The sequence below is a fragment of the Nelumbo nucifera genome, chromosome 3 (assembly GCF_055504915.1).
Source record: "Nelumbo nucifera cultivar China Antique chromosome 3, China Antique-T2T, whole genome shotgun sequence".
NCBI lineage: Eukaryota > Viridiplantae > Streptophyta > Magnoliopsida > Proteales > Nelumbonaceae > Nelumbo > Nelumbo nucifera.
Window position 1 is genome coordinate 31,373,276 of NC_142651.1, and position 24,461 is coordinate 31,397,736.

General features: G+C 36.3%; 1 protein-coding gene across 1 annotated transcript; it reads right to left on the bottom strand.

Annotated features, from left to right (window-relative positions):
- LOC104589582 (glutamate decarboxylase 1) lies at positions 1–5,958 on the bottom strand. The gene is made up of 7 exons (XM_010247975.3): positions 5,760–5,958; positions 5,464–5,668; positions 2,349–2,549; positions 1,306–1,520; positions 960–1,213; positions 804–856; positions 1–689 (listed from the first exon to the last, which is right to left on the bottom strand). Exons 1-7 carry the CDS (start codon positions 5,843–5,845, stop codon positions 219–221), a joined length of 1,485 nt encoding a protein of 494 aa, XP_010246277.1. The 5' UTR covers positions 5,846–5,958; the 3' UTR covers positions 1–218.
- Positions 5,959–24,461: the final 18,503 nt, after the last annotated feature.

Consider the following 24,461-nt stretch of genomic DNA (forward strand, 5'->3'; position numbering starts at 1 on the left):
TTTTGTACTAGTTTGTTCATGACATCTTTCAATAATTTAAGATAAATCATATAAAGTCATAGACTCAAAAAGAGGCCATAAACATGGGTTTGGGACAAGTAATTAATTGAACTCTAAAATATCAAAGGAGTAGGGACGAAAGTAAAAGAAAGAAGGAAAATGGAAAAAAACAAAAACTTAGCAGTAGTGTCTCTCGTGATGGCTTCAAGTCCAAATTCTTAACAAACACCATTGGTCTTCCTGGCCATCACAAACTTCCTCCATGCTGTAGTGATCTCTCTCTGGGTCTCAATGGCACTCTTCTTGCGGGGAAGAATACCCTCTTCACCATTGAGTGCTAGCTTCGCAGAGATCTTTGCAGGGAGGGTGTCGAGGTCATGAAGGACCTTTTGGATGTCATGGACAAGTCTCTCAGCAAGAGTTCGAGAGAAATCCTCCCTTATAACAACACGGAGCACTGTTATATTCTGAGCATCAGGTGGCATGGTATAGGCTGGCACAATCCATCCGAATCGGCGCAACATGTCCGACACTTGGAACTCAGTGTAATGGCTACTGTCCTTGAGTGAGAATGCCACCAAGGGGACTCCTTCGTCCTTGGACACAATGTTGAAACGCTCTGTCTTCTCTAATCCTTCCTTGAGAACCATTGTATTTTCTCTGCAATTCTCCATAATGTTCCTATAGCCCTGAGAGAAAACCCAAGAATTATTAGTTTCTTTTCTTATAATGCACCAACTTGGTAGATCTATTTGACAATAATTCCAATACAATCTCTTGGTGGCTTTCCTTAATGAACTCACCTCATAGCCCAAGCGAATTAGCTGGTAGTATTGAGCAATTACTTGACTAGAACCTGTAGTAATTTCATAAAATACAGTAGTCAATGACTTATTCTGGCATGAACCCCCTTGTGATCATCTTTGTTCATGGTTATGGTAGAATTTTTCTGTGATTACCTTTAGAGAAGTTGAGGGTAAAGGTGGGCTGATCAGCTCCAAGATAGTTGATGTGGAAGATGAGTTCTTCAGGCAAATCTTCTTTGCTCCTCCAGATGACCCACCCAATCCCAGCATAGACAAGACCATACTTGTGGCCACTGACATTGATACTCTTCACCAGTGGCAAGCGGAAGTCCCACTCTAGGTCTGGGTAGATGAATGGAGCAATGAATCCACCACTGGCAGCATCAACATGAATAGGAGTTTCCCATCTGCAAAATAGTCATAAAATCAAGATTAAATCGCTGTAGAGGAAGATTCATCATTTGACAAACATACACACTACTACAAGTGCCAAACATACCCTGTTTCCTTGTTCTTCTCTATCAATAGGTCATTCAAACGCTTAACATCCTCAAATTCACCATTGAGGGTGGAACCGAGGATTGCAGCGACACAGATGGTGTTCTCATCAACCATCTCAACTGCTTTCTCAGGGTCCATCACATAGTAGCCTTCCCTCAGTTTTACCTCCTTCAACTCAACCTCAAAGTACCTTGCAAATTTCTCCCAACAGACCTGTACATCATAGTCATCAAGAGATTGTCATTGTGAATGATGTTAAGCCATGACCTAACCTAAGGATGCAAGTTGGGCCTAGTTAGGTTTGGTTGAAGTCAGCCCTAACCCAAACCAAAGTTGTGAATCAGCAAATGTCATTGGGTTGGGTTGGGCTCATGTTGGGCCATTTTCTTGAATTCCTTTTGCTTTAGGAAAATGTTCTCACTTCTCAACTTAAGATTAGACAATTGGGTTAGGCTATGATATCGTAAAGATATGATATCTGAAAAACTTCTGATCAGTATGGTACTTAGGAATATTATACTTATATTACACTAATAAATTCTTGATCTCCAAACGCAAAATTGTTGATGCATATATACACATACTTGTGTAGTAATGTGTATATAAAAGACAGTATCTATGATGCCATAAAACTATGATGGCAGAAGAACTTTGACCAATCAAACCCATGAATTTTGATGACAACCCACCTGATTGGTTATCACTTTTATGATGCTGGTTGATTGGTTACAAGTTTTTCTAATGTCAAACCAAGTTTTTCTAATGTCATGTCTTTTCGGTGTCATAGTGGACCCATTAAATAAATATACTGATCGGATTGGGTTAAATGGGTTGACCTCTCAGCCTTAAACCCCAAGTCAAGTGGGATTCATATTTGTCAACCCTAACCCTAACCAAATCTTCAAGCAAAAACCTACTTTCAATATGATGACTTGATGAGTAATAGACCAATACTTCTACCACACTGCACAATGTGTAATATTTGGATCGGGCTTCTTCGCCCATATTTTATAATTTACTGGGCGAGCCCAATTCACATACCTGAACATTAGCACCCGTAACGATGTTGGGACTGTCACAGGGTTTACCCTCGGCCTTCCTCTTGTTCTGCCACTTCCTCTTGAATGCCAGTCCGGCCAACATAATCGCCTCCGACGACCCCACAGTCCCTACTCCGACGGCAGCCTCTGATTCTCCGAGTGGAGCGTTGAACAAATGTGCAATCATGTTCACGCACCGGTTCTGCAGAAAAAAAAAAAAACAAATCAAAGGAGAAAAGACCAATTAAACAAGTTTGAGTATAGTAGACTTTTTCTCTTATTTTATTAAAAGTACTCTAATGGTGAAGACATCCATCTTCTACGTTATTTTCTCATTGGCTTAAATATTAAAATCAAATTCTAAGTGCTCCAATGGAGTAACCTTGACTTTTATTGTTTCCTTCCTTTTCCATTCTCCTGTCTGAGACCGGTTCTTTTGAAACAATCAAACTCTTTCTTTAAGTCTAACATCTAAAAGTACAGTGAAAAAAGTATAAGGGCATTTTGGAGCACATTGAGTGGTCAATGCCTAATTTCTTAATGTGTTTGAAATAAGTACAAATACAAATATATACAGTGTAAATACATACAAAATGCAAGATTTTACACTCTACATATTTACTCCTTCCAAACTCTGAACCACCCAAAATATAGTTGACAAATACACTATACTGTGATATAGTATGATATATTTTAATTACCCCATATATCATAATATGATACATACTTGACCTATAGTGACAAATACACTATAGTATGATATATTTTAATTACCCCATATATCATAATATGATACATCTTTAGATTATTGGATCATGTCATGGCGGTGAAAAGTACAAAACTGGAATATTCTAATTACCCTATTTTGTGCTGATTCTGACGTGTCAGTGCTTTGTAGCAAATTGAGTGGTCAGTGTCTCATTATAATATTTGGCTTACCAGCTGCTGAAAAACCATTTATTTGAAGACAAAGCTATAAATTTCAAAGAAATGTGTTTTGGGTCAGGTAGAATTAAAATTAAGGACAGAATTGAATCATAGAATAAAATAGAACTAGAATATTCTAATTACTTTCATTCTATGCCATTCAAGTGCATGAGTACCGGAATTACTGAATTTACAAGTATAGTATAATGGGTATAGGGACATTTTGGAGCATATTGAGTGGTCTATGTGACCATGTCTGGTTATATTATTTGGCCCACCAGTTGCTCAAAACCATACAAAGTATGGATAAGTTACCTTGTACATGTTATCCGTTTGCTTTGGTTCAAAGATAAAGTAGCAAAATTTTACCTAGAAGAAGAAGAAGAGTTGTGGTCCTAAGCTTTGCCGAGTTTCCACTTGGAAACTTTGGTCTATTAGGAGGCCAACCATGAAATGACAAAAATAAAATAAAGTTGCATACTTTTTAACAGACATATCAAGGAGTTTTTATGCAACTCTTTGAACCGTGCAGCCGTCGTGGGACCCATGAAGCACTAAATTCGAAGTTTGAGATGTTTTTTCTTGGGTTTCACTAATAGGAAAGCAGAAAATGACACATCGAACTTCTACAATTCAGGGTAGAAATGGAATCAGGGACAGAATTTAAAGGGAGAAAATTCTGACATTTGGGTTTGATTGTTTTGGTGGTCCAATATAGAACTAGTGGATTTTGAGTATTCAATTCCGTGTTTGAGAAGGAAACAACTATCAGGGTTGGATGGGTTTGAAATGGAATTCATTTCCATGGTTGCATTCAACGATTTTACTCTTCTACAGTCTTTTTTTTCTATCTGTCTTAGGGGTATAGATCCTGCACTGATTTATTCGGCTTTTGATTTTTCTCTCCTACACTTCCATCTACAGGAATCGGTGACCTTTCTAGGTCGACAAGTTATTTTGCAAAAAAATGTCATTGATTTGATAAATAAAATGTTGATCCAGACAATTAAACTGTCAAGCCATTCGACCTGAACAACTGTTCTTAGGCTCATAACTATATTTTTTATATTTTAAATATTTCATCATGCTTGTGATGACGTTGCAGATCAATCCATTTGAACCACATGGTTGAACCGCTAACTGGAAACCTAGAGGCAAAAGTGGGTCGATTTTCAAATAAAAAATCTATGATGCCAGATGAACTTGATATCAAAATGGTTGACCAATTACAACCCTGAATTTTGATGAAAATCGACCTGATTGAATACTAACTTAAGGAAAGTGCAGGAAAAGATGTGGCACAAGATGAAAATTCACTAAACCATAGGGGTACGGTTGCAAAAAAAAGATTATATTGAAAAGAACCCAAAATGGCTCAAAGTGTACTGATCGAATAGGCTGCCCACAAAGCGCGCCCCACAATCCATCGCCTCCGTGCACTGCGAACATCTCCCGTGCTTGTCACGCGGAGATATTCCCAATGCACGGATAGGATGGGCTGTCGCGCGCCTGTGGTAGTGCTTTGTAAGCAGCCAATCTCGTCCCGCAAAGCGTAAACTTCCCGTAACGAAACACAGAAAATCGGGTATCCCCAAAGTTTCATCACTGTAAAATCAATGGGGCTACAGTATTTCCGTAGGCCCAGGCGGTATTCCATCACGCCTCACCAGGAAACAACCTCATTCTGCACTTAATGCGGGTCCATTAGAATTCAGATCTAATACCAATAATCGCTCCCAACACTGTCCCCAACCATCCATCACAGTCGCTATCAAAACTCCAGCGTCCTACTTTTACCGTATGCATCAAGGCTCCGTAGCAATTATCGTCACGCTATCAAAACTCCAGCTAGGAGAGATATTCCAATCCAAAGGTGTAGGCCATGGTAGAAGTGTAGAACCACAAGGTCCGCAACCTCAACATCATCAAGCTGCCCGACTAGTGGGATCCACTCGTTAATTGCGGTTCGCGGAATATAACGCGATACAGGCCTAAAGGCAGATATACAACGTAACGAGGGACCCACCCACAGAAAAACGGAATAAATCGGATTTGTCGAATCCGATTTTCTGACCGACCGATTGGTAAGCAGGTAATGGCGGTAATCTATACAGAAAGAAAGAAAGAAAGCATAGGGCTATAGGAGTGATCGCCGGTGAAGGGGGGATGAAGGAGGACAGAAGACTTGCCTGGAGCTCGGTGGTGACGGGGTACTCGTCCATGTCGACATAGTTCTTGTTGATGCCAGCCATTATGAGCTTGTCGCACTCCGGTTCCATCCATGTCGTCACGAAGGAGGCTAGGTTCAGCCTGGGGTTCCCGTCCAGCATCAGCTCGTCGCTAATGATCTGGTACGCCGCTTCCTTCGGGATCGACTTCTCTGCCATCTTGAACCTGCATCCACCACCGTCAGTTCTTATGACCTTCAAATCTGGAATTCCATCTCACCGACAGACAAACTGAGAGAGTAGAATCGCTTAAACACCTGGGAAGAGAAGTTCGGACGTAGCGCGAAGCGAAGGTAGAATGAACGGAGACATCGGACTCCGACGCAGTTTTGGAGAGAGCCATTGTTTGGGTCAGAGAGAGAGAGAGAGATGCTGGGTTGAAATTGGGAATGCGAGGGGGAGAGCAAAAGCAGCTACTTAATATAAAGAGCGAGTGGGGGACATGTTTGGTTTGGATCAATAATTAGACATTTTAGACTTTTTCCCACGTTATAAAAGGGTAAATTGATAAAACCACCGTGTAATTTCTGAAAGTTTCGGGTTGTTATGCTAATAACACTGCCCTCCCTTATTTTTTCTGATATCGTCGCATCTACACCTCTTCCGTTAATTCGGACTGACGGGAAAGGCGAAATGACCGAAATAGCCCACGTCTGCCGTTTCATAAAAACAAATGTAAGATTTTTTTTTCTGAATTTTCATTCACGATTATTGTTCATACAATCTCCATGAGTTATGTTAAAATTTGCATATGTTATCTAATAGGGTTGCAAGTCAGGCTGGGTTACGTCGGGTTGAGGCCAATCCTAGTTGGGTTCGGGTTGGGCCGAAACCAACCCTCTTCCCATCCCTTGTAATCTCATATCTTCATTCAACTTTCACTACATATATTAATCCTATATTTTATTAGTATTTGTTTGTTGATGTTTTTATTTGTTCTTTCAAGTATAAAATTCAGAAAAAAAAAAGTTTGAAATGACTATAGTTTATTATGAGTTATGAAATATAATAAATCTTTTATGGGCAGCAAGCTATACGTAGCTAACAACATAGATGAAACAAAGAATAAAATATTCAAAAACATAAATATGTTAATTAAGACTTCAGTATTTCTAAGTAGGATTAAGTGAAGTGATTATCTTAAAAGAAATAAATGATACTATGTGGTGGGGGCTATACAACTACCATGCATATAAACAAATCCATGTATGATATATCATATATATAATATATTTATATATGATATGTACTATAGAGTCGGGTTCAGATTGTGTTGTGTTGTGTTGCTCGAGGGGTCAACCCTAACCCAATTTGAAGTAAAGTCGGGTTCCCAATTTTAAACCCTAACTCTAACTTGAGCATCAACTCGACCCGACCCAACTCATCTTTTTTTCGGATTGGGTTTGAGTCAATTTGACCCAAGTTGCAGCCTTATTATCTGATGGCGATCAAAAGTTGTCAGGACGACTTGGATAGGGCTGCAAATGGATCGGATCAAATCAGATATAGGTATATCCAAATTTGATTTGATTATGTTCAAATTCAAATCAAAACATATTTATCGTATATATAGCAGATTCAAATCGAATTCGAATTATAATAAGATATTAAATAGTATAAATAAATTAGACTAAAAAATGACCAAAATATTATATATTATTAATAAGATGAGCTAAAAATGACTTTAACATTATATTTTATGAACAAAGTGAATTGAAAATTACTTATATAAAATATAATTTTATATAAGCATATATTAAATATATTTTTGAGTATAAAATTTTCATTCACAGATATAATATAATTTATATATATATATATATATATATATATATATATATAAATCGAATAAAATTGAATTATATGAGATCGAATAGGGATAGATTCATATTTAATCTTATTATAAACGAATCAAATTCAGATAACCCTTGATAACATCAAATTCAAATTCGAAATCGGATAATCGGATACTATTTGCAACCTTAGACTCAAACTTAGCTCGTACTTAGTGAGTGATGAAGGCAGGCTACTTGCAAGGGAGAAATAGTCAAAGGGCCTAGGTGAAATCCCGGCTTGAGACTGTTCTATAAGACTCGAATTTGGTTTGAGCTAAAATCTTGAGTTTGAATTCGACTCGAGTCAAAAACTCGTAAGTGATGAAGGCAGGCTACCTACAAGGGAGAAATAGTCAAAGGGCCTAGGTGAAATCCCGGCTTGAGACTATTCTATAAGACTCGAATTTGGTTTGAGCTAAAATCTTGAGTTTGAATTCGACTTGAGTCAAAAACTCGTAAGTTTGAGTTTGATTTTGAGAAAAATATTTTATACAAATAAAAAATTATATATATAAATATTTTTTATTTGATATTTAAAAAATTAAGAATTATAATAATTTTATTATATATTATTATTATAATATATATATATATATATATATATATTCAAGCCGGCTCATGAGCCAAGCTCTATTAAGTTTGAACTTGACTCGAAGCTCAGTTGAAACCGAACCGAGTTGAGCTCGAGTAACTTGCCACCCCTAGCCATCAGTTTCTTGTTAGCAGTTTGACTATTTAGTTCGATTGAATGATTTACTTTAATTTTAAAAAATAAAAATTAAAAATGACTAAAAATATTGTCTGAGTTGAAGGGATCATTGGTTTGATCGCTCGGATCAGTGAATCATTAACCAACCCAACGTTTCTAATTAAGATAAGGGTTAAGGATAAAGCAGAATTGATTACCTGAACGCAATTTTCAAATTAAACCATCCAATGAATGATGATTTGAAAACCATGCCGACCATTTTATCATTGCACTATATCTAAGTGGGTACAAGATTTTATATCTTTTGATAGTCGGGAATATGGCAGTAAAGGCCCGTCAAGTGAGTAGCACAGGGAAAGTCATGAAAACAATCAATGTAAAATCTAGTGTTTTTATTAAAGGGCAATTTTGATATTTAAAAATATCGGGATGTTAATATCAACCAGCCCTGTTTATCGTTTAATTAATGGAAGGGGTGTGCAACAATGTCAGACAAAAATAAGCGAAAACAGTGCTATTAGCATAAATCAGGATACGGATCGGCAACTATTAAAAATTACAGGGAAGATTTAATCTATTTACCCTTATAAAAATAGTAAATTGTTTTTTTATTTATTTTTAGTTCATCTGATTTGGACACCGTTTGCTCTGGAAGGGTAGTAGGATATTCCCGGAAATAGTAAACCCAAAACCAATATTATTAATTCAGTAAGCTGCAAACAAATGGGATGGTATATATATATATATATATATATATTAAAGAAAGGTTTTCAGCTACAACCCTCACTATTTACATATGTGGCTTTTTCAAATCTAGACATATGTCATTTTCTGAGAAATGTTAAAGTCTATAGCTCACTATTACCATTTAAATATAAGTGGCTTTCTCATTTTCTAGAAAGTTAAACACATGATAATTTCTGAGAAATTCCTGCTAAACCCACAAACCACTACCAAGCTATAGCTCCCCACCATTTAGACACATGGCCTTCTCATTTTTCTAAAAAGCAAGACGCATGGTATTTTCTGAGAAGTTGAAAGCCCATAACCCACTACCACTATTTTCAATCTATTCCTAAAAAAATGTAAAAAATGCAAAAGTGGTTATCCAAAACCAATTCTGCCTACATTCTATCAATCTCACTTAGGGGGTGTTCGTTGTTGTGTTCATGTCCACGGGATTAACACTTGTTTTGTAGGTTGTGGACACTCCACATCCCTATTTCTCATCCACGGCAAAATATCGTGGTTAGGGACCATCCACGCTTGGTTTTTGATCCGCTACTTCACACTTCCCCAAAAAGACCGAAACCCTATTGTTTGTTTCACATTTTAATATTTATTGTCAATAAAATATTAATTATTTTACTTAATTTTTTTTAATTTTAATATTTTATCAATAAAATAATACTTAAAATATTTAGAATATTTAAAATATATGTTTTTTAAATTTTAATTATTTTACTATTGTTTTCATAAAAAAATAATATTTAATAGTCAATATTAATTCATTGATGCATTTTCAATATATTTATCATATAAAATGCAAAAATTAGATATTTATGTATAACTATGTAGACTAAGGCTTTCGAACTGTCGTTGACCCAGATAGTTGAACCGTTCGGCCCGGGAACCGTTCAAGCAAGCGGTTCCATTTTACCCCAAACCTAGTTTTTTGCCAAAAATGTTGAAAAAGTCAACAACCCGTTGACTCGAGCAATCGAACCGTTGACCCATTGACCTGTTCAACGGTTTTATACTATTTTTTATTTTTAATTTGTTTGTTAGAATGGGTTGTTCATTCGAACCAAACGATCGGACCATTGACCCAGATACAGGTGGCCAGAACAATTCTGTTTTCGGGTCATTTTTTAAAATGTTGGTGTAGATTATTCATAAATGTATATGAGATACATGGAATCAAAAAGTGTGGTGTGGACTACTCCACACCACACCTGTAGAATGCCACTGTGGGTGTGGACTGATCCAGTCCACACAATTTGTCCACAGTTAAGAATAGTTGTGGACTGTGGTGTGGTGTGGATCAAGGTTCAAAATATCGATACGCCGGTATGGGCGTATCAGGCGAATTGATACCCTTTTTTATACGTTTTTTATTTTTTTTTGCAACCGGTTCAAGGGGGCCGGTTTAGGTCTCCTCCATCCCCTAGACCAATCAAACCCTCGATACACCCACTGTAGGGGCGTATCAGAGGGGTGTCAGAATGACACGTACGGGCCAATACGTGTCGATACTTTGAACTTTGGTGTGGATTGGTCCCTACCATAGGGTGTGGTGTGGACCAGTCCACACCCACCAATTTCTCATCCACACTACAGAACACCCCCTTAATCATTAACCCTCTATATATCATAACAAAAGAAAATTATCCATATTCTAATAATTATTGAAAAGCTATTTTTCATAATAATTATTTAAAATATTAATAAATATAAATTTATCGATATTGATTCCACAATGTAAATTTAATATTACCGATTCCCCATAATTAGTATGGCGTCATTCACTAGTGTAAATGAAAAGAATGCAATTTCTAATTTAATTTTGTTTTAGGTTTTACTACATTCTGCATCACATCTTATTTTACAATCAAGCAAAATAAGGTAAACTTTGAAATAAAAATAAATCAGAGTTTGCATGTAAATCATTTGCATTACCGTAATTTAGCATCCCTGCAAATAAATTTGAAAAAATGTTTTGCACCTTGCACCTCAGAATGCATATATTTTATGATTTAAGAAAGATGGTGAGAATATATTATATTATTTAAAATTAAAATGGCCCTCTAAAAATATTAAAATTAAAAGATTTTAAACACAGAAATTCAAACACACGTTTTTGGTTTGATTTTTAGAAACAAAGGAAAAACATATTTTACAACCAAGAATAGATACATGTTTTTTTCTTTTCAAGCTAGATGGTTTTGAATTAATTTTTGAAAATCACAACAAGAGAAAGCAATTCACATCGAAGAACATCCCTAAAATGATTAAAATATTATACAACATCCCAATCAACTTTATTAATTAAATACTTGTGCAAATATAAGTATAATTAAAATTATACGAACACTTTGATATGATTAGATCGTTTTACCAAAAAAAAGTTAATTGATTTAATCATATTTAACAGAAATATATTAAAATTCAAATTCACACATGCGGATACCATTTACAGCCTTATTAATCGGGTCTTCCTTCTGACCCAATAAGGCCCCAATGCTTTGGCATTTTGACAATAAACTTATTAATCTTCTCGCTCTTGTGTTTAACAATAATACTAAAATATATACCATAAAAACTTGTAACCAATCAATCGGTATCATAAAAGTAATAACTAATTAGGTGGTATTTATCATAATTCATTGGAGATTCTGGTTTATCAGAGTTTTTTGATTTTTCTTGCAGCATGGATTTTCCCCTTGCTCTCTATATCGAAAAAGGGCTATTGCCTAATGTTGGAGTGTTGGAGGGGTAAATTGCAATATTGCATACAAATCCAACTTCTCACATTTTTTTTTTCACACAAAGGGGGTGTTCTTTTTTTTGGATTTGGATAGAGGGGAAAGTTGGTCAATAGGATTTTGGTTCCCATTGAACAAGAGTCTCATGTTCTTTTTTCAGTTTTATGGGGAGCAGGGAAAATTTATTTTCTTGGGTATCACTTGGTGGGTAAATAACTTTCCCACATAGCCATCACTTGAATGGGACAAAAATATCTATTTTAATAATGGATTTCTATGGCTAAAATGGCCATTGCCTTATTTACCTGAGAAATAAAAGAAAATGAGTAAATACACTTACCTGGATAAGTGTTTCCCAGAAAAAAAGACTTACCTAGATAATTACACTCAGAATTGAACCTATATTCTGAAGCTTAATAGCCCAAGATTTTTTCAACGCATGAAATAACAGCCCCTTCTTGCTCTCTATTCTTGGAAATATATAATATTCAAACATCTCACTTGAAATTACTACGACTAAAACAACAGGGCATGTGCAAAATGTACATCCCGATTCCTGGCCCGACCCAATTAATAAAGGAAACTATATCTAGACTATATAATACGGATCAGTTTGGAAAGAATGCAAATACAAATATGTACACTGCAAAATCTTGTATTTTGCATTTCTAAACTTATATTTGCACTGTACATATTTGTATTTGTATTCCTTTCAAATTGAGCCAAAGTGACTTTTGACCAAAATGTCTTGTTTCCAAATTTTTCTTAAGCTGTGTTTGGTGGCAATGCAAATGATTTGACTGTAAATTTTGACTTGTTTTTGTTTTAAATTGTAGCTTATTTTGTTTGATTGCAGTACAAATGAAATAAGTGAAATAAAGTAAAATCCAAACAAAATTAAATAAGAATTTGCATTTTGTTACATTTGTACGTACTGGTGCAAATAAATTTGCATTGCAACTAAACAAAACCTTAGATAAATCACTAGCCCAGATCCTTTTAGTCTCTTTTTTGAAATTGATTTATTTTTCAAATTTACCCTTCATATCTAATCAATCATAGGTACAGCTGCAACTTTAAAGTTTAATTTTTTATTATTTATAAAATTTATATTATTTTTTCATGCCTTTTGTCTACTTGCAACTATATCATAAAGTTGAAGGAGGTGATTGCAATTACGAAAATTCAAGTGAGATTTTAGCAATGGTCCAAAACTTTGAGGGAGGAATTTACGAAAAAAGAAATATTGTATCATGCATCCACACAATTTTAATTCTTACATGTGGTCCCAACTCCCAACTCAATAAATTATAAATCCTGCATCCAATTGACACTGACAGTCAACATCGCGCTAAAATTTTCCATTAGAAATTTTTGCTTCTTCGTTTGAAGGACAAATGTTCTTTCACACTAACACCCATGTACAAATGTTTAATGTTAATACAGATTTCGAGCTTCCATATGCTAACGTGTTTGTCGTTGATTGCAGGGAACGAAACTAAACTAAAAATATTGAGTTACCCAAACTGAATTCCGCAGTTTTAATTAAAATTTTGGTTGGGCCCAAGTTGGCCCACCGTCCAATGAATATTTTCGGACAATCTTCATATATTGGTGGCGTTTGTTTTGGCGCCGGAGGTGGTCCATGATGTTGACTAAATTGATCACAATTATTATAAATTTTTAAATATTGTTTTATTGACTTATTATTAGTTATTAAAGTTCTGTTTGGATAATTTTCTGCTTAATAGGTTTGGATTGTGGCAAACAAAAATTGGGACAAAAAGTGCTTTGACCATTTGGGAAGAGTTGCACAAGGCGTAATAATATGTTTTGAAAATTCTTCAAATCGGGTAAATGGTTTGCACCCTTAATTGGACCAGTTCAATGACTCAGGTCACTATGTTTTGAAAGTAATTCAAATTGGGTAAATGATTTACACCCCCGAGGACCAAGACCTAATGGGGTTGAGGGGTTGTAAACATGAACTGATCCATCCTGAATTTCTACTTCAATAGTGTTTGGATTGGTGGAAAATAAGTTATAATTGTTAAGAATTTTCCCTCTGTTTCTCACTGTTATCTTGTATCAAATCAAACACCGCCTAAATAGAGGTCTAGTTACAGATAAGTATTAACATGGGAAATAAAGCAGGAATTCCAAACTAGACCTAGACTTCCTCAGCTTTTAATTTTATTAAAGAAGATGGATTCGGGTGAGTTATCGGGTCGGGTTCAGGAATACCATTTTTTATTGGTATTTATTAGAAAATCCATTTGTGAAAAACCAGCTAATCCTCTTTTGACTCTTTGTGCAATTATCCCCCAAAAAAGCTATCTGCTTAAAATTGAGTTTATGAACCGAAAAGTTAGGAGTTTAGACTTTGGATTATCTGACATTTTTACTAGAAGATTGTAAGAAGACAACCTTCATAAAAATATATGATTTTTTAATATCAGAATTCAGAAATGCATGGTTCGTATTACTTGATGGTTAACATACGTTTAAAATATTACTGGTTTTTAATGGTGATCCCATCAATTGGGACTACCATTGGGACCTGTGACTTTGACAGGCCGATGTGCATCATGACTCCGGATTTCTTGCCGACGCCTATCCATAATTACACATGTTCATAGGCCGGGCCGAGCTGGATTTAGGCCGGGCTTTTACTTGTTATTAAGGGAAATATGCTAGGCCCGAGTTTAATGACCAACGGGCCTATAACTTGGGTTTGGCTTGAGCCCGGCCTTGATAAAAAGCCCGAAGCCCGACCTGATAAAAAAAAAACAATTTTTCCTATTCAAATTAGAATTAAAAATTCAGATAGTTTTTTTTCCTATTTAAACGAACAATGGGCCTATAAGATGGTTTTTTCCCGTTTCTTTTATATATTCTTAAATCAAAAAATTTATTCAAATGGACATAATCACATTACTCACTTTAAGTCTAATATTAGGTCGGGCCGGGTTGGGCTATTTTGACAAAACCCGAGCCCGACTCGAATTTATTGTGGGTCGAACTTTTTGGCCTGAATTTAAATCCGTGGGCCTATAACCACGTTCAAGCCCATCTAGGGGCTGGGCCGGCCCATCGGGCCACCCGGCCCATGAACAGGTCTACCCATAATACATCACCCCTTGTGAATTGGGAACATCCCCCTACATAATATAAAATATTTTAAATGTGTGGCTGCAATAAATGTGGACAGGGTTCTTGTGGGTAAGAGATCGGGACTCATCATTTCCCTTTTTTATTTAATTTTCTAACTTTTAATCTGCAACGTAGATAAAGAATGAAATTGTCGTATACATGATTGTTATACCAACTATATTGGACCCAAAAAAACTATATAGGGTCAGTTTCATGAATCTTTTTTTTTTTTGTCATCCCATTGTTAAATTATTTTTGGTCATATCTTTAAATTATTATTAATAATTTGTGTTTAAATTATTTCAGTGTTTTAAAAAAGCAAATTTTGATTCTATCAGAATCGTTTTAACCAAAAAAAAGTAAATTTATCATTGATCATCAATCAAATTATCAGATATTCCAATAGGAGTGGTAAAACAGCCACGCATAAACTTAACAAATTACCAAGTACCAACCATGAGATGATGCCATTTCCCACCAAAAATCTTCATTATTTATAATAAGAATTCCTAATAAGCACATTTAACTATTTGGATAAATCCTTTAAAGATGAGAAGTATATTACATATTTTATTCTATGGAAAATAGTTTAGTAATTTTGATAAAATATACAAAGGGTACAGTAATCAATCCAATTTCTGCTTCAACTATTAGAGAGCTCGATCATGACATCTTTGATAAAATATTGACTGAGCTGAGCTTGTGTTTGGTTTGAAATTTGATCTATCATACAAGAAAGACATGGTACTGAAGGAGTTTTGATCAATCAAATCACCCCCATGAATTGTGATGAATACCACCTAATTCATCATCTATTTTATGATAAAATAAGAGAAAATATAAAGTCAAAGAAGAGTTTTTTAAGGACTTTTGCAAAATTCTTAAGGCTCAATTTGCTTGGATACAAATTTCATTTGCACAAGTGTAAATGTTGCGGAATATAAATGGGCTTAGTGAAAATTTTAGTTTACTTTTGCTTCGTATTTGATTTTACCTTGTTTGTTTAAGCAAACTAAATATGAAATAAAATTATGTGGTCCCACTTTATAGGAAAGAGAAAGGGGGCACGAGCAAGGTTGCTTGTTTGGAAGGACTGAAGGAGCAAGATAAGAAACAAAATGATGTACGGATATGTTTAGTTTAATACATAAATAAAAGAATCCTAAGATCTTTTAAGAGATTATTTATAATTTATGTTAGGTTTAAATTATTATTATTTTTTAAATTGACCCCATTTAAATAAAAATTGTGGGCCAATTCAAAATATAAAAAGATTTGATTCACTATAAGTAAAAGCTACAAAACTCCATAAAAATATGAGGTACCTCTTGTGATTTTAAATAATTTATAGTCAATAAAATAACCAATTTGATTGAAAGGTCAAAACAAATTTAGGCATTGGCATAAAAGCAATCCAAAGTTTGTAATGAAAACACATACATACAAGAAAACAAGAAAAAACTTTAAAAAGTGGGAAAAGAAAATGTTTAATATTATATATCGATGTTTTTTCTTTGATTTTAATTTTTATAACATTTTCTTGGGCAAAAATTTAATTTTTGTTACTTTGATTTTGGTTGCATCTACTCACAAAAATTCCTGGCCACACCAATGGTTTGATAGAAGATAAGAAGGAAAGATATTTGGCCCAATTTGGTGTCTTTCAATGCAGGTTGTGGCTGTTTAGAAGTCCAGTAGCCCATGTTTTGTTGGGAAAAAGATTTAATCACCAAAAGATGTTTCTTCGAAAAGACATGTGAAGTTCATTTTAGGTTGCTTTTGAAATATTCTAAATGGAGCTTTTTGATTTTTTTCATTAGATCTTCATGCAAAAAAGACACACCTTAATCAAACAATCTTCAAGTAACTAAGGTCTTAATACAAAAACTCACATCATCTTTTAACTGTTAGATTTATCAGAAGATATTTCAAAAAAAAACTTGACAAACCACACCAAAGCTAAAAAGTTCCACAAATTTGGTTAAGAAACAACCCCTCAACATTCATTCTCTTATTTTCTATCCAACTAACTAAACATCTCGCATTAGTGATTTATCCAAAATGGTTCGGTGAAATCAACTCAACGAAAGATTCAATCCTCCCAAACGGACCCTGAACAGAAGGGAAGAAAAAAAAATCGCAAAATAGAGTCAGGTTAATTTGTAATTAAAAGAAGGTACCCATGGTATTAAATATCAGCGTGGTTGACGGGTCAGAACTCAGATGGTATGTGGTGGTGGGGGCGGTTTCAAGGGGCAATTCAACATTCAAAATTCAACGGCCAGCCAAAGGAGCCAAAAGGAGCGACGCAGGGCATTTAATTCCAAATTCTCTCACTATTCAGTAAGGGCGTGTTTGGCATCGGAGTGTTTTATAATTTTTTTTGTTTTTATTGATGTTAAATTAACAAATAAACAAAATTGATAAAAGAATCACATTTTGGTAGTCTGTTTTTTCAAAAAAAAAAATTTTTGCAATAATTAATTCCAAGATTCAAAAAAATAATGTTTTTTGAATCATTAGATTTTTCTTGAATTGCCTTGATGATCTTGAATCACTGAGATGACATAACATGTTGAAAATTTGAAAAAGTTGATTAATGTTCTGAGATGTTATACAATTATCATTATAAATATATTATAATAATAAATCAAATCACTTTAAACAAATAAAACGAAACACTTGTGAATCGGAGCCCACTTGTGCAATGATACGCTTGTAAAACGCTATGGTCTCAAACACCCACTAAGTAAATTTATCCGATTCAGATTAGATCCATTAAATTTCAGTTTAACTACATCAATATTTAAATAGTCCAATAACCTTTTAACTCACTGCCAAACGCAACCTTATCCCCAAAATTGAATATAGAAACAAAGTGAGCCAACCGAAAATAAGTCATTTAATTAGTTTATTAATTTATTAAATTATTAAATTATTACTAAATTAATATAATATTAATTTATAAAAGTACATTGGAAATAAGGCATTGGGTATAGATATCGGGTTTTGGGCTTTATATAAGGGTCGGGCTCAGGCTCAAGATCTAGGCCCGGATAGTCAGGCCAGGCTCAGGCTTAGGCTCGGGCCTGCACATTTTCTGTTGATAAAGAGGCAAAGCCCGATCCGGCCCATGAACAAGTCTAATTGTAATATGAGCAAAAAAAACAAGTTCTTGATTTGTGTTTTTGTTTTATTTATCTAAAAGGAACTGTATTTTTTGTTTTAAAAAAAACAAAAATGAGTAGATTTTATTTTAAAAAACCATACATGTTTTTGAAATAAAAAATAGTTTAAAAAATAAAACAAAATTTATGATGAAAAAATTGTATTATTTATGGAACGTGATATTAAATAACAAGATGAAAACATGTTCTTTAAACCATAAATTCAAGAACATATTTATTGGTTTCAGTTTTAAGAACAAAAGAAAAACATGCTCGAACATCTATTTTCAAACCAACTACTTTTGATTTGTTTTTAAAACCGTCAACTAAAAAACAAAGAATTCACATCAGAGACATCCCAAAATATAATTTTCATACGGAAAGCTAGCCACGTGGTAAGTGTGTAGCATACGTGGCAAGAGTGTAACATTAATAGAGAATTGATTTTGACAGACTGGTTAAAAATGGAAAGGGAGAAGAGAAAGGGGGAGGTGGGGACACGAAATTGATAAAATAAACTGCAATGGTTGTAGGTTGGAGGAAAAAAGTTCTGTAGCTTGACAAATAAGGATCCAAACTCTCTCTTTCAAAATTTTACCGACAAACGTGCGTACAAGAAAATAGTGAAGAAACCACGAGTTCTTCCCACATCTCAATCCATACAATACATTATATTGGGAATATCTCCTTTGTTATTATTCATAGAAATTATTTATGAAAAGAAAATTCCAATATTGGTGGTAATGCTTTATATATAAATATTTGGAAACAATTTGTGGGTAGCAGATCACGAGTGGTTGGGAAGTTCTCTGCAGAGACGGGATTTAGGATTGTCAATAATACAGAGAAATGGAACAATTCTTCATGATCTTTATTCATTTACTTACTTTTTTTTTTTTTTGAAATAGGTTTAGTGGAATCCCAATCTCCTACCTACACCTACCCACAATATATAACAATTGTACATTGTAAACATCTCCTATGAATAATAACATGTAAATATAGAAGATGTTCTCAATGTATAGCTATGTCCTGTGGGTAGGTGTGAGTAGAATTCTTATGGATAGTAGATTCCGAGCTTAGTTTAGTGAATCTCAAACATTTCACTCATTCATTAAACAATATAATTGGACTTTATTAGACAGTTCTAACAAAATGGAGTGAGATTTTTCACGTTTTATTAAATTAATCGATCAACTTGCTTTTAGGATATTTATTATCAATTCAGTAATTTTCAAAAAATGTTGACATATTTTATTTTTTAGGGTAAAATACAAAAACCACCCCTGAAGTTTTTGACAATCATAAAAACCTCTCCTATAATTTCATGTTAACAAATATCTCCCCTAAACTTTTGAGAAACTCAACAAAAACCTCTCTTCTGTCACTGTCCCAGACGGAAAACATTAGATTAATACACCATTTTTTTCCAAATACCCATTCTACCCTTTTATAAATTATTTTACATACAAAATTACTAAGATAACCCCATTTTAATTCAACAAAAACCTCTTTTAACAATCATTTCAATAATTTTACATACAAAGTTACTGAAATATGTTTTTTTTGTTGAGTTAAAATGTGATTATTTCAGTAATTTTGTATGTAAAATAACTTATAAAAGGATAGAACGGATATTTGGAGAAAACTGGTGCATCAATCTAATGTTTTTTGTCTGGGATAATGACAGAAGGGAGTTTTTTATTGAATTTTTCAAAAGTTCAGGAAGGTATTTGTTAAAATAAAATTATAGGAAAATTTTGTATGATTGTCCGAAACTTCAGGGGAGATTTTTATATTTTATTCTATTTTTTATTATACTTCTAATCCTATAGTTTTTGTACCTAAAATGAAAAAAAAAAAAAAACTTGAGCCATGCTTATCACTAAAAACATTGGTCATGTAGAATAGAAATAGGATCAAATTCTGCCTAGATTCTCCCCACCTCACCCACCTACCCTTAAATTGTGTTGGCTTCCATGACTATTAAGAGCAATAAAACTAGATGGATATATTTCTCAAAATTTTCCCTTTTTTCAGATGTACTCTAAATCATCAACATCCTACAAGATTAAGAGTCCAAATACGTCCACACCGGGTAGGCCAATCTACAAACCAAGGCACTTTTCAAGTTTTCTCTCTCAACCACTTTTTTAATTGCAAATTGATGTCTATTTCCTTGATGAAGGGTGATTTGGCCTGATCTAGTAAAGAAGGGACACGTGGACACGACCTGACCAAGAAATGACAACTCAGCCTGACATGACCAGTCCGCAACAAATCGATCTCGGATGTCCAACCACCTCGGGATAAAGTGACCTCGCGACAAGGTCCCCTCGGGAGCCAAGTCTCACCTCGCAGTAGGAGAGACGGGCAGATCACTCCGCCCGCTTCACAGGGCAATGCCGGAAACAGATCAGGAGACACTCAGCCCGCTATGGCCATTTTACCTCGGCATTCGCATCAAGAAGGTTCGCTAGTAGGTAATCGGTTCGGGGTTCTGGCCACGAACTTAAGGCAAGGCCCTTTCATCCGTGTCAGTCAACCTCTGCATCCATAGAATCAAGAACCACCCCGTGGCAGAACAATTCATCGGGACCGTCCAATAGAAAAAAGAAAAAGGGAAGGTGACAACGCAGGCAACGACAAGAACAAGAGAAGAAAGAACAAGTCCCCAACCAAGAGAGGAAACAAGTCTGAAAGCCAGATCACCTCCGGCAGGGAGCAGCTAGGTCGCGCTACATCACTCCCTAATGCATATATATCAATATGTGCGGATGCTATCTATACAATCTTCTCATTATAGTAGGATGCACCCTTTGGAGCAAGGTCTTAAAAATCATGCTGGATACATAATCGTTTTGGCCATCGGTTCCTGGGTAAAATGGTCCGGTTGTCTGGTTTGAATAGATTTTTTATTCTAATTTAAAAAAAAAATAAAAAATGAAAAAAAATTGTCTGAATTGATAAATCGATAGTTCAACTACCCAGGTCAGCGGGCCACTGATTAAGTCAACGTATTTTTGCCCAAAAACTATTTTAAGATGAAACTGAACCGATTGTCTGAACAATTCCCAAATCAACCGGTCCAACCATCCGGTCTATTTCAGTTTTCAAAACCATGCTTCAAAGTTCTCTCTCTCTTGTCGGTAACCTTCAAAGTCTTTAGTCTTCTTACCCATAATGACCTCTTCATAAATGAAATCTTATACATGGCTGGGGTGGGGACTCCATTATTCACTCATTGGAGCCTTGTGACAATAATACATACAGGCGTACCGCTAGAGGTCCACAATGATTTCTTAGTCTCAGGTAGGTGGAAAATTGTCATCTCTATCGTCTATATCTGCATCCGGAGTAAAAGAATAAGATGCAGGTCCGTCGTCTGACTGGTCAGTGATGCCGGAAAATATGTTTTCCAGTGCCTCATTACCAGCAGATTGAATGTATATAGAGTAGGTCTTTTGAAAGCTATTTGTAAAATATGTTAGGTTGCGTTTGGATAAATTTCAAGATTTGTTATTTTAACGCCCCAAAGTACAAATTTAGGCTTTATGTCTTGGGGCCAAGTGTTTTGACTTCAAATTGTCGGTGCTTTTAAAAGCAAGTATTACCAAATATTAAAAAAATACTTTTTAGCTTGATTTTGTTTTCAATAGCCCAAAGCTCAAAAACTAAAGCTAATCCAAATGGATCTATTTTTATACCATCAGTCTTAAGTAAGTTTGTTCTTTCTTCCTTGGCCACTTGACCTAATTTAAGTACAACTCCAACGTTTACCATCAAAGCAGTTTTGGATCTATAATTGGAAAATGAAACTTTTTTTTTTTTACTTTTCCACCGACAGCAGTCAGTGAGAGGCCCAAATTAGTAGGTGGCATCTGGAAGAACCTCCCAAAGTTATCCCCATCCCAAATCCCCAATGGAAACGGGTTCCAATGGGGATTTGAATCCCTGACATTTTTTAATTAAAAATACTTTTTTTAGGGAATAGATTTAGAAGGAAATTTTTTAAGTAAAAATAATGTTCTAAATATATTTTGATATATTTAAATATAAAAAAAGGTCCATTTGAATTAACTTCACTCCCCATCACTCCATCAGGTTGGGGAGGCCATGTAACCAATAGTGATGAGGAAAATTACCATCCCTACCATTTGATGATTAGAAGTAATTTTGATGCAGCTTGGCAATCCCATGGGGCATACTTTGGCATAGTTTGTTTACGGAATGTGCACAACGTTTTCTTGGCAGACACATGAGATCCATAATACATGTGCTCCAATTGATCTAGTGAATTCTATTGCAGACTTACAATAATTCAAAATTTCAAATACCTCCACGTAAACACCAATACCTGCCTGTGTATTAACATCAATTTCGAGCTGGCACCTATCCCAACTGTAGGGTAGAGGTAAGACTTATGTGGATGGTAGGTAGCTATTTCTCTGGTGACTCTGGTGATATGTTCAAGAACTAATGTTCGGATTTTACTCAAATTCTTGATTAATCATTTTTGAAGTTCAACCCTATGCTTTCTCCAAGTCCCAAATTCCAATCTCAATCACTAAAGCTGTGTGTGGTTTGAAAGAAAAGAAGGGAAAGGAAGGGAAACCTCCTAACTGACTTAATTTCCTTTCTTTATTTTTCAAACCAAACACAACCTAAGTCTCTCCGCTAGTGGGCTGCTTGATACCCAATTTTCGATCCAAAGTTTCATATGCTTAATAGCCTTCTTGTCATGGGCTACCTGTCCAAGCCCAATAGGTTTATTTGGGCACTGATGCTTCCAATAGATCTTTGCCTTTTGGGATACTTCTTCCTTCTACGTTTCAGTTCACTGGTTGTGATTATTGATGTAACCGTTTCTGGTCACATACCAATTTTTTTTGTGATGTACCAATATTTTGGCTAACTACCTCGTCATTTGACCTGCTCCCAGGTGGCCTGTGACTCAGAGGATGATGGAGCTCCCTGGTGGCGAATTGCTTGGTGACGAGCTCCCTGGTGGAGAGCTACCTGGTGACGAGCTCCCTAGTGGAGAGCTACTTGGTGACGAGCTCCCTGGTGGAGAGCTACTTGGTGACGAGCTCCCTGGTGGAGAGCTACCTAGTGACGAGCTCCTTGGTGGCGAATTGCTTGGTGACGAGCTCCCTGGTGGAGAGTTACCTGGTGACGAGCTCCCTGGTGGAGAGCTACTTGGTGACGAGCTCCCTGGTGGAGAGCTACCTGGTGACGAGCTCCCTGGTGGAGAGCTACTTGGTGGCAAACTCACTGGTGGAGAGCTACCTGGTGACGAGCTCCCTGGTGGAGAGCTACCTGGTGACGAGCTCCCTGGTAGAGAGCTACCTGGTGACGAGCTTCCTGGTGACGAGCTCCCTGTTGGAGAGCTACCTGGTGACGAACTCCCTGGTGGTGAGCTACTTGGTGACGAGCTCCCTAGTGGAGGGCTACCTGGCGACGAGCTCCCTACTGGAGAGCTACTTGGTGACGAGCTCCCTAGTGGAGAGCTACCTGGCGACGAGCTCCCTGGTGGAGAGCTACTTGGTGACGAGCTCCCTGGTGGAGAGCTACCTGGCTTCCCTCTGCATGAGGTGATCTCCTCTCCTTTGCCGGCAGCGGGAGCTGAGGGACCTGCGAGAACTGAATTAGAGGACCCAGGGGAAATTTCCCGGCGGGGACTCTCCGATGCCTAAGTTAGCATTCTGATTGTAGGGAGCTTGGAGAGAAATGAGAGAGCTAGAAAGCAAGGATTACCTCCATTTTTTCATTCTCCCCCACTTGTCTTTGGGGGTCAGAGTCCTTATATAGTGGTGTCCTGTCAAATCAGGCATAACAGCCACTGTCAAGTTAGGCGTAATCGCCTCTGTCTCTCTGCCGCAACCGTTACTGTCAGAGCTGAGGTGGCGGCTGCAGGCGGCTGCTGCAGAGTACGACTCTGCCAATCAAGGGACAACTCTCAAGACTGGCAGCACGGCGCCGCCTAGCAAGAGACGTGGGCACAGGTTTCCGGATCTGTCAGGTACGGTTGTCAGGCAGGAGATCTTCCTGCGATACGCCAAGCTGCCCCTAAGTGCCGAGCTACCTATGCCGAGCTGCTTGTAAGTGCCGAGCTGCCCCTAAGTGGCGGACTCTTCGTAAGACTCCAGGCTGCCTGCGGAATGTCCAGCTGCCTGTGGCGAGCTGCCTATGCCGAGCTACCTGTAAGTGCCGAGCTGCCCCTAAGTGGCAAGCTCTTTGTAAGACGCAGGCTGATTGTGGAGTGGCCAGCTGTCTGTGGCGAGCTGCCCTAACTATACCGAGCTGCCTAGTCGTCAAGAGGCTGGACTTGGTTTGCATGAGGTGCCAGGTATCACAATTTCACTGGAGGGCCAAATCCGCCCTCATCAATTATCATTCATTATTTTGCCAGCCCACTCATTTATCAAGTCCATCATTTTTACACCCTCTTTGCTTCCGCTATATAATCCATCGGTCTAGGGCTAATGGCCTTTTCAGTTTATGTAATATGTTGGGAATTTATTGGGGGATTTTAAGGGGGTGTTTGATAATGTGAATGCTTTTGTTTTCATTTATTTTTTATTGTTGTTGTATTAGCAAAAAAATAAAA